This window comes from Coregonus clupeaformis, unplaced genomic scaffold, assembly GCF_020615455.1.
Source record: "Coregonus clupeaformis isolate EN_2021a unplaced genomic scaffold, ASM2061545v1 scaf0256, whole genome shotgun sequence".
NCBI lineage: Eukaryota > Metazoa > Chordata > Actinopteri > Salmoniformes > Salmonidae > Coregonus > Coregonus clupeaformis.
In genome coordinates this window covers 413,945-434,523 of record NW_025533711.1, presented here as the reverse complement: position 1 = coordinate 434,523, position 20,579 = coordinate 413,945, and the positions used below count along the sequence as shown (strand labels likewise).

The window sequence follows — 20,579 nt, the reverse complement described above, 5'->3', positions numbered from 1 at the left end:
TCTTTGGCATCAACTCAACTCGCCGTGTTTGGAGGAGGAGGAATGCTGCCTATGACCCCAAGAACACCATCCCCACCGTCAAACATGGAGGTGGAAACATTATGCTTTGGGGGTGTTTTTCTGCTAAGGGGACAGGACAACTTCACTGCATCAAAGGGACAATGGATGGGGCCATGTACCGCCAAATCTTGGGTGAGAACCTCCTTCCCTCAGCCAGGGCATTGAAAATGGGTCGTGGATGGGTATTCCAGCATGACAATGACCCAAAACACACGGCCAAGGCAACAAAGGAGTGGCTCAAGAAGAAGCACATTAAGGTCCTGGAGTGGCCTAGCCAGTCACCAGACCTTAATCCCATAGAAAATCTGTGGAGGGAGCTGAAGGTTCGAGTTGCCAAACTTCAGCCTCAAAACCTTAATGACTTGGAGAAGATCTGCAAAGAGGAGTGGGACAAAATCCCTCCTGAGATGTGTGCAAATCTGGTGGCCAACTACAAGAAACGTCTGACCTCTGTGATTGCCAACAAGGGTTTTGCCACCAAGTACTAAGTCATGTTTTGCAGAGGGGTCAAAAACGTATTTCCCTCATTAAAATGCAAATCAATATATAACATTTTTGACATGCGTTTTTCTGGATTTCTTTGTTGTTATTCTGTCTCTCACTGTTCAAATAAACCTACCATTAAAATTATAGACTGATCATTTATTTGTCAGTGGGCAAACGTACAAAATCAACAGGGGATCAAATACTTTTGTCCCTCACTGTAGCTATCCACACATATTGTTTTTTAAAGTGTCTTTCATGCTGGTTTTAGCACACTACTCAGCCTCAGAGATGTGCAAACACAGGAGCAGACCCAGCACAGCAGAAAAATGAGATACGGAAATAGTTTGGCGCATTGTGGTTGTTCCAGCCTGGAGCTGCAGTGATATTCTGAGCTGACATGTCCTAGCTATTATACAGGCTCAAACCGGCTCTGCCATACGGGAGTGCTTGAGGAAGTCATAATGGCACTTATCTTGAGTTTATGTTTCCATAATGTATGAAAACCCATATCACCACAAAGCCGTTATAGTCCGCAGGGTGCTATTCTGCCTTTTAAAATAACACAGGAAGTTATTATTCTCCTCCTTCATTACCAACTTTTGACTTCCTTTTGTGGGTAAATCAGTGAGGTTTATACACCTCATTAGCAAACAGCATTTCGGGCAACAACTCGAATTACCATTAGAGACTTGCAATTAACACTTTAATGTCTACCCTCATCCAATTGACTTTATGATCCATTAACGTATGCTTATGTTTGAACAGCCCATTGGCTTCCTTGTTAGGAGGTAAACGATACTGTCAAATGGAGACCGTTGTGCATTATTTGTTCCATATTAAAGAAGAAAACTGGAATGGATTTCAGATTTTTCTCTAGACGATTTAACAGGGGATTTGCAAAACAAATGTTAAGTCCTAAGAGAAAAAGAGAGTATAGTGTATTGTGGAGGGTATAAATAAACCTTTGTATGTGTAAAATATTAACTCACCAGGGTATGGTCTTATTGTTGTGCTCCTAAAATAAGCATGGATTTTACATTTCCATTCATGTCCTCAGACTGAGTGAAAACCTAAACTATTATGTAACACTACACTTCTTTAAGGTGTGGTTAGTTTGATAGTTGAAGTCATTGTGGTCAGAATGAGGTGTGTCAGAATGAGGTGTGTTACCTTCTCCAGGCCCTCCTCTTTCAGGCTGATGATGTCCAGGTCAAAGTCTGTGCGGAGGCCACTGGTCCTGTTGAATGACAGCCTCCCCGTCAGTCCTTCCCAGTGAGACTGCAGAGAAACACACACACAACCACACATTAACACTCATTCATTAAAGCATGTGAATACGCACACATGTAAAAACACACACATGCTTGCACACACCATGGCGGAAAGGCACACACACACACACACTGGGCTGCATTTCCTTTTTAATTACATTTTACATCCCAACGCCTCAGACACATTTTCCCCCAGACCACAGTGTTAATTAAAGACAATCTCCTTCGCTTGATTCCACACAAGGGAGAAAAAAACACATAACTGCCCATCATTATGATCCACTGATATGCCCCCCTTCCCTCTCTCCCTCCCACCAGAGCCCTCCTCCTGTTTCTCCGCGCTCACAGAGAGGTGTCTGTTACCCCTGGCAATGATGGAGCTACTGATGGAGCTATGGAGCTAAGACATTCCCCTCACTGATACTCCAGGCTCTGGCCTTGTGATGTTCAGTACACTGGGCGCCGTGGCACCATGGCATCATGTTCTACAGCCTTAATCTGACTATTCTGAGTCACAGTCATCACACACTCTCTTGTGAAATGAAACAAGAGCTGATTATACGATTTGCCTGTTTCAAACAGTCTTATTGTGAGCAGAGTGCACAGAAGGGCGCACCAGTTTCCCTTTTCAGTATAAATAGGACACAATGACTCACTGTGAGTTTTGCCATCTGTAAATAGGATATGAATACAGGGAATTTAGCTGGAGAGATTACATTAACACAGCTTAGAGTAGTTGATTACTGTGAGACACCGTTCATGAATAAGAGTGTCACGACTTCGGCCGAGGCTGCCTCCCCTCCTTGTTCAGGCAGGCTTCGGCGTTCGTCGTCACCGGAGTACTAACCACTGCCACCCCAATTATCATCATCACATTTGTCTTGTCTTGTCAATCACACACACCTGGTTCTAATCCCCTAATTAGTCAGTGTATAAGTGTTCCCTCTGCCCCCTTGTCCTTGTGGGTGATTGTTTATTGTGGAGGTTAGTGAAGCTCGGTGGAGCTCGTGTATTTTGTATCGACGGGAGTATTTTCCTGTGTGCCTTATATTTTCCAGTGCACCTGTTTTGTGCCCAGGAGTGTGTTTGACGCATTTCTGCGTAAACCTGTATTTTGCGGATTAAAGCCTGTTATTCTGTGATTTACCCTCCTGCGCCTGACTCCTTCAACACCACCTCATCACAAAGAGATTTATCAAGATAGCATTGCCTTTGTCTGTAAAAATGTATGTGCCATGATTACACAATGTTTCCTTCTTCTCCAATTGTAATTGCATTTATGAAATGGTTTCAGAGACAATTAGTACAGCATCCATATTAGGAAGTCCAATGGTGGAACAAGCTCCCTCACGACGCCAGGACAGCGGAGTCACTCACCACCTTCCGGAGACATTTGAAACCCCACCTCTTTAAGGAATACCTGGGATAGGATAAAGTAATCCTTCTACCCCCCCCCCAAAAAAAAAATTTGTAAAGTGGTTATCCCACTGGCTATAGGGTGAATGCATCAATTTGTGAGTCGCTCTGGACTAGAGCGTCTGCTAAATGACGTAAATGTGCCCTTGAGCAAGGCACTTAACCCTAATTGCTCCTGTAAGTCGCTCTGGATAAGAGCGTCTGCTAAATGACTAAAATGTAAATGTAAATGTAAAAATGAAGTCGTCAGTTGTCAGAGTTTTGTCTGCTGCACAACATATCAAACATCAACATCAGATGAAAACAAGACGCTCAGCATCACCTCTTTGATGAAGTTCATGAAGCGCCCGCCGAACCTCCAGGGTTTGTGGCGGTGGCACTGCAGCGAGTTGACCGTCATCTGTGGTGCGTGCTGGTAGGAGATGGACACGATGTGGACCGCGTCGTACGTCAGAGCAGCATCTGTCTGGAATAAAGGGGGACATTATTTCAGCTGACGGCTGTGGACAATGGGAGTCCACTTCCTCAGCACCCGTAGCAGCAAAAGTGTTTGAGAAAAAGCTAAGCTAACAAAGGGAAATCAAAGCGCTCAGATTTTTCTTATTTTCCAGATAGCATGCCCCGAGAAAGTGAGCTCAATTCCTTTTGTAAATATGGATATGAAGCTTTCCAGGCGAGTAAGACCAAATTAAAGGCAGCCTACCTTGATGTTTGTATCACCTAGATTTTATCTCATACGGAGTTCCGGGAGCAATTAAAAGTGAGTACTACACGGAGAGAGCGCACTCCTTTCCATAAAACCCCTCCTTCTCCATACAGAAATAATGAGACCTGTGAGAGTGCCGTGTGGGTGTATCTGAACCCCAGTCAAATCCATTAATAGATAAACAAACAACGAGGGATTGCAACAATATAATATTCATATTGAATATATCACATGCATGTATAACTCTTTATCTTCCATTAGCTACGCTCGCTTATTAAGTTAGAGCATAAAGGGAGGCTTTATTGGAATATCAGGGATGGGATTTGTGATTATTGGATTTAGACCATTGTGATGGGATTTGAGAATGATTATGAGCTCCCCTGAATACATTGAATGAATTAGTTCAGAATTTAGTAGACTGTGACCATCCTGCTTCCAAGTGCTTCTTATCTGACATAATGATACAAAAGTATCACCATTGTCATTATTATTAGCATCATTGGTGGTACGTAGCAGTAGTAGTAATAGTAGTAATAATGTTACTAATAGTAGTGATATAGTGGTAATACTGTTACCAGAGGTGGGACAAAGTCATTGTTATGCAAGTCACAAGTAAGTCTCAAGTCTTTGCCCTCGAGTCCCGAGTCAAGTCGAGTCAAAGATGAGGCAAGTCCCAAGTCGAGTCAAAAGTCAAAGCCATCAAGTCTCAAGTCGAGTCCAAAGTCCTACATTTTAGTTTCGAGTCATTTCAAGTCCTCTTAGCAAGCCTTTGCAAGTCATTACAAGTCCTCGTAGCAAGTCTTCTCGAGTCATAAGGCGCAAGTCCAAGTCAAGTCACGAGTCATTGATGTTAAAGTCCAAGTCGAGTTGCAAGTCTTTGTACATTTTGTCGAGTCGAGTCTGAAGTCATCAAATTCATGACTCGAGTCTGACTCGAGTCCAAGTCACATGACTCGAGTCCACACCTCTGACTGTTACTAATAGTAGTAATATAGTGGTAATACTTTTACTAATAGTCGTAATATAGTAGTAATACTGTTAGTAATAGTAGTAATATAGTGGTAATACTGTTACTAATAGTAGTAATATAGTGGTAATACTGTTGCTAATAGTAGTAATATAGTGGTAATACTGTTACTAATAGTAGTAATATAGTAGTAATACTGTTACTAATAGTAGTAATGTAGTAGTAATACTGTTACTAATAGTAGTACTATAGTAGTAATACTGTTATTAATAGTAGTAATATAGTAGTAATACTGTTACTAATAGTAGTAATATAGTGGTAATACTGTTACTAATAGTAGTAATATAGTGGTAATACTGTTGCTAATATTAGTAATATAGTGGTAATACTGTTACTAATTGTAGTAATATAGTAGTAATACTGTTACTAATAGTAGTAATATAGTGCTAATACTGTTACTAATAGTAGTAATATAGTGGTAATACTGTTACTAATAGTAGTAATATAGTGGTAATACTGTTGCTAATAGTAGTAATATAGTGGTAATACTGTTAATAGAGCTTGAGACTATAATGTTCTATCTGCATTTTTTTTCAATGTTCTCTAGCTATATAGTACTCTAAATACTTCAATTTATGTTGTTACATTCAAAAGAATACAAGATAAAAAAATTGCTTGACACCAATGAGAGTTCGGAATGATTAGTAGTAGTAGTGGTGGTAGCAGTAGTAGTTATCATACATAGGCCATGTCCTAGATCTGTTGGTAAAAATGTTGAGAGCAGGGCTGGTGAAAGACACAGGGTATATAGATATCAATATGATTTTTAAAGTGTCTTTCATGCTGATTTTAGCATACTATCAGAATCAGAGTTCCACAACAGAAGACCAAAAACATACCGTCATGATCCCCTCCAGGAGGCCCGAGTCGGGCTTGGGAGGTATCTGCCTCTCTTGGGACCACTTCTCCACGATGGACGCCACCTGAGGGTTGTCCACGTTGAGGATGCGGAAGCCAGTCATGTTGACACCACAGAAACGGTAGGGCTCCAGGTCGATAGCCATGAGGTCCTTCAGAAGAGAGGGATGAAAAGAGAAAGAGAAAGGCGAGAAAAATAGATTATCTTGTTTAGCTTTAGATGGCTGGGATTGGGGCCTCGCTGTTACTGTTAGAGAAGCATTTAGAGAAGCCGATTTGTGCTCCCACAAAAAGAGGGGATAGATAGGGTGGTAAATGGGAGATATATTAAAGTGAAATAAAGGATTGAGCTTTGAGCCATCTGGAGGATAAGGGTATGGTGTTTCAATTGTAGTGTGTGCCTCAGTCAATATAACCAAACACAAGGCTTTGGTGTCAGTCTCTCTGTGTGGTTAAAACCATTCACTAAGCCTCATTCACAGAGGCATTTTGGTATGATAGGTAGGTTCACTTAAACTACCAGATGGAAACCATGTTGAATGGTTGACCTTAAAATGGCATTACAAATTGACTTCCTCCAATGTAATGCAACCTGAACCTTCATGACTATACACAACCCCAACTGCAAGTATAAATGGAACACATTCATGCAAATTACAATGATACAGAGAGACCAGGTAAAACTGTGCTTTGACTCCTTCATTATATCTCAAAGGTTTGCTTAGCTGGTCGTTGTGCAGAACTAAAACCTGAAGGCCTGACATTTAACTTTGTGTTCTGCCACTGTGGCTTATCCTAAATATTCCCTGAGTAAATGAGGCAGACGACGTTCACCGCCTAAAAGGGGAACCACTTAATCTGCTGGATCTAATTAATAATGCAGCCGCTACGGTCCCTCTGCAACCCATAAGCAAACACAGATTTCTCTGAGCAACTGTAATTTCTAGGGCATCCATCCCGGCTCAAGTGTGAAGTCACATGTCGACACATATCGTGTTGGAATGGGCCACGGGGCCTCGGAAAAGACATTTGGAAGAACATAATAGATATTTCATTAGCACCCTGTGGGGTTAGTGCTGGGGGAACGGGAGTGTGTAAGACACACGCTGACGACCGCTTGCCGCCAGATACACAAAATGTTACTTTTTTTCTCTCCACAAGCAGTAGGGTTCATATGGCACTAAATGTTTTACCATGGAGGATCAAAGAAAGTCCCTGTCGTACTAAATACCATTTGTGGGAAACCATTTTCTTCAGGTTATGTGCACCAGGTTTATTGCGAAATATACAAGGTCCTTCAAAATAATGTTTTGACATGAAATTGTGATGTTGTAAATTATCTTATAACTCAAGCACACATTCAAACAGCCATTAGAAGATTGTGAGTTGTTGAGGGCAATGTCAACCATTGCGAGGTATAAAATATCCAATAAAATACATGCAGGTAATGGATTTGAACTAAACATGCAACATTTATGAGAGTTGCATTCATCTTTGAATTCAGTTACTTGACTGGGAAAACAGAATTCTGAAAACTCAGCAGTTGTCAATCAACATTAGCCTTTATACAGTACCACACATTCTGTGCCTCTGTGCCTTCAGAATGCTCCATATACAATACACTAATACAGGAAGTACAGGAAGGTGGGAAACAATATTCTCAGCACAGTCTGAGTCTATATTTTATATAATATTTGAAGTACTCAACCATCAATAACTCAACCAGTTTCTCTCACACTTGGTTGAGACCTACACAGTGTGACAACAGAGACAGTTTTGGGTACTATTAAAGCGTTTGTTGTGATGGGCCTACACAAACGACGACGCATGGCAGAATGCCATTGCCATGCTGCCGAGCATGAAAGATGACACACGTCACGCCTGGCCATGTATGTCATATTGTATTATCACAACAGACTGGCTAAGTCCATCATGCTAGGGTCTGTCATCCCATCCTCCTGATCCCCAGTTTGAGTATGTCTTTGAGTGTGTGTTTGCGAGTGTTTGCGAGTGTGTGTAGAGAGAGAGAGAGAGAGAGAGAGAGAGAGAGAGAGAGAGAGAGAGAGAGAGAGAGAGAGAGAGATCTGTCCAATAGGAACACATACAGCATCACCAGCACCATCACCATGGGGACCACTGTATTAATCCTGCCCTGTCCTTTTGTCACCAGACAGAAAGATGAAATCTGTGCTGCCCAGCCTTGTACTCTGCTGGGATCAGTGGACAGACTGTCCACAGGACACAATAACAAACCCGAGGGAGGTCGTCGTCTCCTACTAATGTGTTTCTGTATTGTGAGTTAGTGTTTCTGACGTCCTCCAAATTCAATATGGCAGTACGGGATATTCAAGGTGGAACTGTGAATAGTTTGTTGATGAAAGGACACAGGATGTGCATATGAAGTATAACCCTTGAACAAAATGTCTTACTCTTAAACAAAAGTCTTACTCGAATTGTGGTGTGACTCAAATTTTGTAAAATGGAAAACACCTGTGCTTATTCTGAACAAAATTACATCTAGCTAAAAGGGGCCATTAGACTACAGCACTCAAACGGTGGCAAGGACAAGGCTGCACTACCTGAAAAATGCTTGTGCATGTTTTACAATCAAAACACCAATGTGTTAGTGTTCATTCAATATGTCTCACAATGGGGGATAATGTCCAAAATAATCAGACATAATACACAATAGGCCTAATCAGTAATCTACCTTCCCTCAAGACTTATTGTAGGTTATCTGCATGAATACGTTTCCTCTATCAAACTCTCAAACAACATTCTCCATCATCTACTTCCAATCTGTTTCCTTTGTACTACCTCTTCAAAGACTAATGTTGACTTTAACAGCGAGAGAAGTGTTTACAGGTGGCGGAGGATTGAAGACTCCATTACGCTGCCAGCTCGTCAAACAAAATTGGTATTGTGGACCGGATCCAAACCCCCATCGGCAATTAAGCACCATTCATCAAAAAAAATCAAACGGTGAGGAGATGGGAAAGAATTTGACTCGATTTGCATTAGCAAGCATTGTAAATTACCAGAGTGGTGAAGATGTAGTGGTAGTACTCTGTCATCATTCCCATCGTCTGGGCCTGTAGGGGAGAGAGAGGGAAAGATGAGAAGGGGGAGGAGGAGGAGGAGGAGAGGAAGAGAGAGGAATGGAGAGACAAGACAATGAAGAAGGTCACTGTGTCACGCTGGGGTAATTTGCAATCAATATCCGCAGTCAAAACAAAAAATGGCAAACAAAACGCTGAACGCCATCGAAGCTGTTTAGGAGCAATGGGAGAAAAGCCACAGGTCTTAATGAGTGTATTGACCATCGCTGTATGTCTCCGTCTTTGCCAAGTTCGTGCTGCTGTTTTTGTTGCAATTATGGTGCCACATGTGACCCTTAGATAATAAAGTAAAATCAAGTTGTGATTCTACGGTGCCAGAGGGCTTTTTTGACACCATGCATTTAAAGGGTTTGCAATTACTCTGATCACGTGATTCCCTCCCTGGAGAAAGGGAGCCTTCAATCAAAGAAGTGAGCAGTAATGTGTTCCTCCTATCCTCCTATTGCACCATCCCCCCATCACGACCACCACTTGTTTCACTCAATCTACATTCAAATATTCTACATTCCCATGGCGGCAGTATTTCCTGTTTAATTGTATCATCTGTTGTGAAGAATACCCAAGGTTATACAAAAAAATTGCAGTGTTTTTTGGAAGTGGAAGTCCCTTCTCCATTTACTGCACCTACCGACTACAAAGAAAATTCACGAGACTATAAATGCTATGAGATGTCAGAAGGGAAAAATATTTCCAACGACAATTTTTAGATATAGGATCTCCACTATTGTTGGATGAATACCAGCCTATGGAAAGTATAGTGGTTGGGAGTATAAAGATTGTATGATTTAAAAAAAAAAAATATATATATATACAGTGGGGAAAAAAAGTATTTAGTCAGCCACCAATTGTGCACGTTCTCCCACTTAAAAAGATGAGAGAGGCCTGTAATTTTCATCATAGGTACACGTCAACTATGACAGACAAAATGAGAAAACAAAATCCAGAAAATCACATTGTAGGATTTTTAATGAATTTATTTGCAAATTATGGTGGAAAATAAGTATTTGGTCAATAACAAAGTTTCTCAATACTTTGTTATATACCCTTTGTTGGCAATGACACAGGTCAAACGTTTTCTGTAAGTCTTCACAAGGTTTTCACACACTGTTGCTGGTATTTTGGCCCATTCCTCCATGCAGATCTCCTCTAGAGCAGTGATGTTTTGGGGCTGTCGCTGGGCAACACGGACTTTCAACTCCCTCCAAAGATTTTCTATGGGGTTGAGATCTGGAGACTGGTTAGGCCACTCCAGGACCTTGAAATGCTTCTTACGAAGCCACTCCTTCGTTGCCCGGGCGGTGTGTTTGGGATCATTGTCATGCTGATAGACCCAGCCACGTTTCATCTTCAATGCCCTTGCTGATGGAAGGAGGTTTTCACTCAAAATCTCACGATACATGGCCCCATTCATTCTTTCCTTTACACGGATCAGTCGTCCTGGTCCCTTTGCAGAAAAACAGCCCCAAAGCATGATGTTTCCAGCCCCATGCTTCACAGTAGGTATGGTGTTCTTTGGATGCAACTCAGCATTCTTTGTCCTCCAAACACGACGAGTTGAGTTTTTACCAAAAAAGTTCTATTTTGGTTTCATCTGACCATATGACATTCTCCCAATCCTCTTCTGGATCATCCAAATGCACTCTAGCAAACTTCAGACGGGCCTGGACATGTACTGGCTTAAGCAGGGGGACACGTCTGGCACTGCAGGATTTGAGTCCCTGGCGGCGTAGTGTGTTACTGATGGTAGGCTTTGTTACTTTGGTCCCAGCTCTCTGCAGGTCATTCACTAGGTCCCCCCGTGTGGTTCTGGGATTTTTGCTCACCGTTCTTGTGATCATTTTGACCCCACGGGGTGAGATCTTGCGTGGAGCCCCAGATCGAGGGAGATTAACAGTGGTCTTGTATGTCTTCCATTTCCTAATAATTGCTCCCACAGTTGATTTCTTCAAACCAAGCTGCTTACCTATTGCAGATTCAGTCTTCCCAGCCTGGTGCAGGTCTACAATTTTGTTTCTGGTGTCCTTTGACAGCTCTTTGGTCTTGGCCATAGTGGAGTTTGGAGTGTGACTGTTTGAGGTTGTGGACAGGTGTCTTTTTATACTGATAACAAGTTCAAACAGGTGCCATTAATACAGTTAACAAGTGGAGGACAGAGGAGCCTCTTAAAGAAGAAGTTACAGGTCTGTGAGAGCCAGAAATCTTGCTTGTTTGTAGGTGACCAAATACTTATTTTCCACCATAATTTGCAAATAAATTCATTAAAATCCTACAATGTGATTTTCTGGATTTTTTTTCCTCAATTTGTCTGGCATAGTTGACGTGTACCTATGATGAAAATTACAGGCCTCTCTCATCTTTTTAAGTGTGAGAACTTGCACAATTGGTGGCTGACTAAATACTTTTTTTCCCCACTGTATATATATATATATATATATATATATATATATATATATATATATATATATATATTCAGTGGAGGCTCCTCAGAGGAGGAAAGGGAGAACCAGCCTCAGTGAAATTTCATAAAAATTAAAACATTAGAAACATAAAAAAGTTATGCTTTTTAGATAAAACTATACTAAATATGTCACCAAGTAATTGATTAAAATGCACTGTTTTACAATGAAGGTCTACAGTAACTTCAACAGCACTGTCTGGGGTAGCACCATGGTGTAGCCGTAGGAGAGCTAGCTTCCGTCCTCCTCTGGCTACATTGACTTCAATACAAAACCTAGGAGGCTCGTAGGCCTCACCCCCTTCCATAGACATACATGGTAATTATGACCACTTCCGGAGGACGTCCTCTAACCAATCAAAGCTTTTGCAGTATGAACTGACATGTTGTCCATCCAATCATTGAAATAGGATCAGAGAATGAACCTAGTGTGTTGTTTTGGGATTGTGCCACAGAGTATTATGGGGGTGTTTATTATTAACTTGAATTAATCAGTCAACATAATAGTGATGACAGATGTGAGTAAATGTTTTATAAGGCCTACAGTTGCATAGGCCTGCATGATGTGAACATGCATAAAGCAAGCTCAGCCCTGTGAGTTCTATTGTCTATCAGTTGCTGTCTATGTGTCTGGGTAGAGGAAATCCTCCTCCTAATCTAGTCTAAATATAATTGATATGAACAAATATAAGGTAACTGCAGTTTGACAGCGTTTTCATCCCCCCCAGGGCCAGGAGTTTTTTAAAACCATGTGACCTGATTAGGAAAAACTGGTCCCATCATAGCCCATATAAAACCTGTTTACAACTGATGAATCACTGTCATACCTTATAGGGTCCAGAGTTTTCCTTGTTAGGTTAACATATATGGAAAAACTCCAGGCCCCAGGGGGTAAAAATTGCCCCACCACTCTGGGACCTATGGTGCCACCAGTCTGCTTGCAGTTGTCAGTTATCGTCAGGTATGTGGATGATCAGGGATTTCTTGGGCTGCTTTGATGTGTCAAGTGGGCGAGATGCGCAGTCTGTTATTGACTTTATGAATTTTGAGATGTCTTAGTTTAACTTCATAGAGAAACTCGTTGTCCAAACCTACGATGGCGCAGCTGTAATGGAATGTATCTGCTATTTGTATTTACAGCTAAGTCCCCTACTGTTCCCTGATTTAAGAGCTGAACTCTCTCCTGACATGAACTGAAGCCACATCTCATGTGCCCGGTCATCCACTGGCACATTTAATGTTTCCTCTCCAAGCACTGTGAATACCCTTATCAATTTTCTCTCTTTACTGTATGTAGAGTCAATCACATACACACAAACAATCACATTATTACACATCAATGATTTTACTCCTTGCTTGGACTAACTCATTCTTAGCTCTTTTGTCTAACTGTGTAGTGTGTTGTGTTATTGTTTTTTGTCTTCCCATTCAAATCCTGTCCTGCACTGGTCAAGCCTCTGAACACCTCAACTCATGCCACATACCCTCATTCAATCACTGCTGTGATCCCTTCTCAATCACTGCTGTGATCCCTTCCCAATACTGTGTAAGTAGCCCTCTCATTCCCATTCCCCATAATATTGTACTATAATTGTCTTTATTAAATGCTTTATGTTAAAATAATTAGTCTTTGAAGATTTTTGAAAGACACTTTGTCGTCTCTATGCGTTCAAGTCACCAGCCTCCACTGATATATATATATATAATATATAACCTGCACTTTCAAAGTCACATTAAGATGTGTGTTTTGGGTCCCTCACCTGACACCAGCCTCCACTGATATATATAATATATAACCTGCACTTTCAAAGTCACATTAAGATGTGTGTTTTGGGTCCCTCAGCTGACTCTACTACAGCCTCATCAACCTCATTTCATTGGCCTCCATCTGTCCCTCTCTCCCCCGGTGGCCGAGACACTTAAAGAAATGAGACAAAAAGTGCTACCAGGATGGAACCGTCGCTAAAGGGGTCAGCGCTTTTTAAGAGACACCTGGGATATAGCTCTGGGACAGGTCCAGACAAAAGGTCTGGTCCTGCCATGTTTTCCATTTATTTTCTCTACACCTTGAGGGGGGATCAGATCTGACGAGGGGAGGTTGTTTTTAGGTGAGAACACCAGACAGGCTGCAGAGTGCAAACAGACAGGTAGAAAGCAGGGCCTTGTGGGAAGGCCAGGGACTATCAGCAAACTCCATATCAAAGTTCAAACGTAGGGTACTGCAGAAGTCTTGGAGTAGTGTTATTCATGTATATTTTTAAAGAGGCTTTAGAAATACAATATATATTTTTTAAGCAACCTCCATTATCCACCCAAGAGTTGCTGAATATCTCTTCATCCTCAGAAGCGTCATATCTAACAGAAGGTGTATGATGCATAAGGCAAGCAATCTTTTGAGTATATTATTGTGTTTCAATCATCAGCAACTTTTTACAACATCAAACATAAACTGAACTACTTATGTCAAAATGCATTTGGATTACATTCTTCAAAAGCCATTCTTTGCCTCAAGAAGACATGTCTCCTCATCACATACTGTAAGTGATAAATCTGTGATGGTCTATATTTTGTAGTTTATTGGTCTGATATGCATCCGTCACCACCGTATGCAGATTACAGTGGAAGATACATGAGCCAAATTCAGCCATTTTCATCAGAAACCACAGTATGTGCTTCAATATCAATATTAAAATCAACAAAGTGTTCCTGGTGTGCGAGTTAGAACATCAAATAACAGCATTTCATCTGTAGTGTAAAAGGCAATAAATATCATATCAACCAAAATAAGCACAGCAAAACACATAATACTGGCTTTGAAAAACAGATTTACATAACTCAGTTTTGACACTGTTGCAATTCAGAATGGCTCAAACGATTATTTTCTAACACAACATTACCGCTTTATAATAAGCCCAATTCCAGAATGTATGTCAACGTAGAATATGAATTTGATATTGTCTATAGCGTCAATCAGTTACATTCTGTCAGCTCTGGACAGTGCCAGGCAGTGCCTGTAAGGCTCTCACCTGTTTAAGGATCTGTGCAGCCATTTCATGGCTGCAGTCAAAGATTATGCGAAACTCCCGTCCTCTCTTCATCTCCTTGAGGAGAGGCCTGGTGTCCTCTCCGTCAAGAGGGAGCTGGCGAATCTTTAGCCTGATGTTATACCTGGAGGGGGCCATTATCAGTTCCTGTAGTCTAATAAGACCTTTAGGAAACAAACATCAGAAAGCTAACAACCACGCACAACATCATTCAACTGTCAACACACACATATCAAGAACGTTTAACAAAATGAATATTCTGCTTCTAGTAAAGTGTAATTTAGCTGTTTGGTGGTTGATGTTACACATATCACATTTACCAGACAAAAGTATCACAATTCAAAAGTATATACTGTAGAGTATAACAAACCCTGCATTTCCGGAAAGCTTTGTATCACTATGATTGGACTTAAACTGATCTTAGTACTACGAAGCTTTCGGGAAACTCACCCCCCATTGGTTAGAAAATGTCATACTCCCACCTGTACTGTCATCGTATACGACTGTGGCCGTTTTCCACTTGAGGAACTGCACCAAATCCAAGATGCCGTAGCTGAGAGAAGAGTAATCCGGGTACAGATTGGCGTAAAACGTGTCCCTGTTGTCCATAGGGTGATGTTTCCATCGCACCTGGATGTGTGGCACTTCCAAAGCATTGCAGATGGACTGGACGGCGTTTGAGGATGAGCTATGTGACGGCCCAAATATTGCCACGACACCTAAAGACAGTTGGTCACAGGCTAGAATGGCAAGAACAGAGAGAGAGTTAACTCTAGGAAAGACAGCATATCACATGTCATGACGCTCAACAAGTGAGCTGAATAATGTGTTTGGTGAATCGTCAAATAAATGATATATGGATAATGGTTTTGTTCACCACAAAGCAAAATTGTTGTTATATGTCTACTAGAATAAATCCTGGTTTCAAAGTGCAGTTAACTAACATCAAACAAAATGCCACTATTAAAAATCTATAACAGCCAAGTATATAATAACGCACTATGAGTTAGACTACTGAAACCCCTTGCCAGAAAGACTTGCAATAAACCTTTAGGTTGGTTTGTTATGTTCTGCTGTCGTCCAATGGCCTTGCTTCCATCCATTCCACAGTGTGGCCATTGGCCACAATCCCTGGACAAACAAAGTGCATGTCACTCACCTTTTCTCGACGCTTCAAAACTGTCGTAGATATTAATCCTCTGTATGTCATAAGTTAACGTCGTGTTGGGCAATAAAGTCCTGTTTCTGTTGATGTTGTTCACTGCAAATTTAAAGGCAAGCTCCTCTGGGCTGACGAGCGGCACCGGTCCCTCTGTTTGTTCGAAAATCCCCCCTGAGAAAAGGAGACAGTCACATTAGCTCAAGGCCAACTGGTCTGGAACACAGTTGTCTGAAACTACCACCAACATTCTTAAGGGGTTTTGCAACACTGGCAGTGGACTGGATTGTGTACATTAGAGCCGGCATTAGATTTGCTCTGTAAACAGAGAGAGAGCCCCACTCCATTTCAGGGAATGCTGTGAATACCAACAGCAGCTTTGAAATCTGCTGCAGTAATGGAAGAGAGTGAGGAGAGTGGAAAGGAGACAGAGAAAATGGCTCCATCAGAACAGGAGCTCAGCTTCTTCTCTACTCCATTAGGGTGTCATTTTAGTTCACATTAAAACACAGGTGGATCAGATAACTTGGAGTAGGTACTAGACTACTCAGGTATAATAGAAAATATTGAATTAAATCACTATTACTATTACTAAATTGAGCATGTTGTATTTAGGGCCCTTGGTATTATAGAAATGTCTTATTGTATCAGTTAGATATGAGGAGCATAACACGTTTCCATGTAAAAAAAACTCTAACTAAATACGATCAACTTTCTCTTGTTTTTCATTTAAAAACACCAATTAGAGGGCCTCCCGAGTAGCGCAGTGGTCTAAGGCACTGCATCGCAGTGCTTGAGGCATCACTACAGACCCATGTTCGTTCACAACCGGCTGTGACCGGGAGTCCCATAGGGCTGAGCACAATTGGCCCAGCGTCGTCCGGGTTAGGGGAGGGTTTGGCCGGGGGGCCTTACTTGGCTCATCATGCTCTAGCGACTCCTTGTGGAGGGCTGGGCGCCTGCAGGTTGACTTCGGTCGTCAGTTGAACGGTGTTTCCTCCGGCACATTGCTGTGACTGGCTTCCGGGTTAAACTGGCGGGTGTTAAGGAGCATGGTTTGGCTGTTCATGTTTCGGAGGACGCATGACTTCGCCTCTCCCGAGCCCGTGGGGGAGTTGCAGCAATGAGACAAGATCGTAATTGGATATCATGAAATTGGGGAGAAAAAGGGGGTACAAAAATAAATAATAACTTACACAACATGAGTGGGCATGTATCAAAATAAGGCTGAAAAATACTGACCAAAAACTTGGCTCCGATCGATACACCTTCTCATCAATATTTCAGTGTTTTGCTTGGAGACAGAATCAGCACCAGTGGCCTACAGATATCCCCCAACAAGCCACTGCAAGTGGTCAATGGAATCACAGACCTCTGCTGCTACAGTGCCTTCAGAAAGTATTCACACTCCTTGACCTTTTCCACACGTTGTTACGTTACAAAGTGGGATTAAAATGGATGACATTTTTTGTCAACGATCTACACAAAAAAAACTCAGTGGAAGAAAAATTCTAACTTTTTTTTATTATTAATGGAAAATAAAACACTAATATATCTTGATTAGATAAGTATTCAACACCCCGAGTCAATGCATGTTAGAATCACCTTTGGCAGTGATTACAGATGTAAGTCTTTCTGGGTAAGTCTCTAAGAGCTTTGCACACCTGTATTGTAAAATATTTGCAGATTATTCTTTAAAAAATTCTTCAAGCTCTGCCAATTTGGTTGTTGATCATTGCTAGAAAGCCATTGTCAAGTTTTTCAATACATTTTCAAGCTGATTTAAGTCAAAACTGTAACTCGGCCACTCAGGAACATTCTTGTTAAGCAACTCCAGTGTATATTTGGCTTTGCTTTCTATGTACTTGTCCTGCTGAAAGTATGAATTTGTCTCCCATTGTCTGTTGGAAAGCAGACTGAACCAAGTTTTGCTCTAGGATTTTGCCTGTGCTTAGGCCTAACTCTATTCCGTTTATTTTTATCAAAAAAAATAATAAATCCCTAGTCCTTGCCGATGACAAGCATACCCATAACATGATGCAGCCACCACCATATTTGAAAATATGAAGGGTGGTACTCAGTGATGTGTTGTGTTGGATTTGCCCCAAATACACTGCTCAAAAAATAAAGGGAACACTTAAACAACACATCCTAGATCTGAATGAATGAAATAATCTTATTAAATACTTTTTTCTTTACATAGTTGAATGTGCTGACAACAAAATCACACAAAAAGTATCAATGGAAATCAAATGTATCAACCCATGGAGGTCTGGATTTGGAGTCACCCTCAAAATTAAAGTGGAAAACCACACTACAGGCTGATCCAACTTTGATGTAATGTCCTTAAAACAAGTCAAAATGAGGCTCAGTAGTGTGTGTGGCCTCCACGTGCCTGTATGACCTCCCTACAACGCCTGGGCATGCTCCTGATGAGGTGGCGGATGGTCTCCTGAGGGATCTCCTCCCAGACCTGGACTAAAGCATCCGCCAACTCCTGGACAGTCTGTGGTGCAACGTGGCGTTGGTGGATGGAGCGAGACATGATGTCCCAGATGTGCTCAATTGGATTCAGGTCTGGGGAACGGGCGGGCCAGTCCATAGCATCAATGCCTTCCTCTTGCAGGAACTGCAGACACACTCCAGCCACATGAGGTCTAGCATTGTCTTGAATTAGGAGGAACCCAGGGCCAACCGCACCAGCATATGGTCTCACAAGGGGTCTGAGGATCTCATCGCGGTACCTAATGGCAGTCAGGCTACCTCTGGCGAGCACATGGAGAGCTGTGCGCACAGCCCCCCAAAGAAATGTCACCCCACACCATGACTGACCCACCGCCAAACCGGTCATGCTGGAGGATGTTGTAGGCAGCAGAAAGTTCTCCACAGCGTCTCCAGACTCTGTCACGTCTGTCACATGTGCTCAGTGTGAACCTGCTTTCATCTGTGAAGAGCACAGGGCGCCAGTGGCGAATTTGCCAATCTTGGTGTTCTCTGGCAAATGCCAAACGTCCTGCACGGTGTTGGGCTGTAAGCACAACCCCCACCTGTGGACGTCGGGCCCTCATACCACCCTCATGGAGTCTGTTTCTGACCGTTTGAGCAGACACATGCACATTTGTGGCCTGCTGGAGGTAATTTTGCAGGGCTCTGGCAGTGCTCCTCCTGCTCCTCCTTGCACAAAGGCGGAGGTAGCGGTCCTGCTGCTGGGTTGTTGCCCTCCTACGGCCTCCTCCACGTCTCCTGATGTACTGGCCTGTCTCCTGGTAGCGCCTCCATGCTCTGGACACTACGCTGACAGACACAGCAAACCTTCTTGCCACAGCTCGCATTGATGTGCCATCCTGGATGAGTTGCACTACCTGAGCCACTTGTGTGGGTTGTAAACTCCGTCTCATGCTACCACTAGAGTGAAAGCACCGCCAGCATTCAAAAGTGACCAAAACATCAGCCAGGAAGCATAGGAACTGAGAAGTGGTCTGTGGTCACCACCTGCAGAACCACTTCTTTATTGGGGGTGTCTTGCTAATTGCCTATACTTTCCACCTGTTGTCTATTCAATTTGCACAACAGCATGTGAAATTTATTGTCAATCAGTGTTGCTTCCTAAGTGGACAGTTTGATTTCACAGAAGTGTGATTGACTTGGAGTTACACTGTGTTGTTTAAGTGTTCCCTTTATTTTTTTGAGCAGTGTATAACACTTTGAATTCATTTCTTTGCCACAGTTTTTGCAGTATTACTTTAGTGCCGTATTGCAAACAGGATGCATGTTTTGGAATATTTTTATTCTGTACAGGCTTCCTTCTTTTCACTCTGTAATTTATGTTAGTATTGTGGAGTAACTACAATGTTGTTTATCCCCCCTAAGTTACCTCCTATCACAGCCATTCAACTCTGTAACTGTTTTAAAATCACCATTGGCCTCATGGTGAAATCCCTGAGCTGTTTATTTCCTCTGAGTTAGGATGGGCGCCTGTATCTTTATAGTGACTGTGTCTATTGATACACCATCCAAAGTGTAACTAATAACTTAATCATGCTCAAAGGGATATTCAATGTATTTTTTTTATTTTTTTTACCCATCTACCAATAGGTGCCCTGGTCTTTGTGTTTGAATATGTGCTTGAAATTCACTGTTCGACTGAGGGACTTTACAGATAATTGTATGTGTGTGGTACAGAGATAGGGTAGTAATTTAAAAATCATGTTAAACATTATTGCACACAGAGTCCATGCAACTTATTATTAAGCAAACTTTTACTCCTGAACTTATTTAGGCTTGCCATAACAAAAGGGTTCAATACTTATTGACTCAATACAATTCAGCTTTGAATTTGTAATTAAATTGTATACATTTTGAAAAACATAATTCCACTTTGACATTATGGGGTATTGCGTGTAAACCAGTGACACAAAATCTCAATCCATTTTAAATTCAGGCGGTAACAACAAAATGTGGGAAACGTCAAGGGGTGTGAATACTTTCTGAAGGCACTGTATTTGCAGTGGAAACGGAAGAAACCAAGCCCATTAAGGTACTACAGTTTCCATATTAGTACAGCCTCAGAGTCACATAACTTTGAGGCTGTCCTCATATGGACACCATACACTATGTATGACTCTGAAAGGGGATGTGATTACTACATTAAGTAATTGCTGGAGTATATACTAATTTGACTGTTAAGAGGATAAAATGTGCATTGCTCGGAAGCACTTTAACACATTTTATAAACAGGGAGACCTGCTCCTTGGGAAGAAATCCGGGGATAATTTGCATCATCTTTTTTCACAATCCTTCCATAAGCACAATGCCTAGGATTAATGTGTTAGGATTTTCCAGACGCATCAAATAATGAGGAATAAGCAGCTCTGTTTTGATACCACAATATCCACACTAATAAACAAAGGGGCATATTATTGTTGAACGATAGTTACACAAAAAAATAAGCACTCCTGGTTAGGCAATGTAATGCAAT

General features: G+C 41.8%; 1 protein-coding gene across 1 annotated transcript in view; it reads right to left on the bottom strand.

Annotated features, from left to right (window-relative positions):
- The window catches only part of grik3 (glutamate ionotropic receptor kainate type subunit 3), a 150,033-nt gene that overhangs the window by 31,091 nt on the left and 98,363 nt on the right, over positions 1–20,579 (bottom strand). The window contains exons 2-8 of the mRNA XM_041903661.2: positions 15,602–15,775; positions 14,925–15,182; positions 14,425–14,606; positions 8,863–8,916; positions 5,806–5,976; positions 3,556–3,699; positions 1,717–1,824 (exon numbers count right to left, since the gene is read on the bottom strand). Of these exons, the coding sequence (XP_041759595.2) occupies positions 1,717–1,824; positions 3,556–3,699; positions 5,806–5,976; positions 8,863–8,916; positions 14,425–14,606; positions 14,925–15,182; positions 15,602–15,775 (1,091 nt within the window). The remainder of the gene's footprint in view (positions 1–1,716; positions 1,825–3,555; positions 3,700–5,805; positions 5,977–8,862; positions 8,917–14,424; positions 14,607–14,924; positions 15,183–15,601; positions 15,776–20,579) is intronic.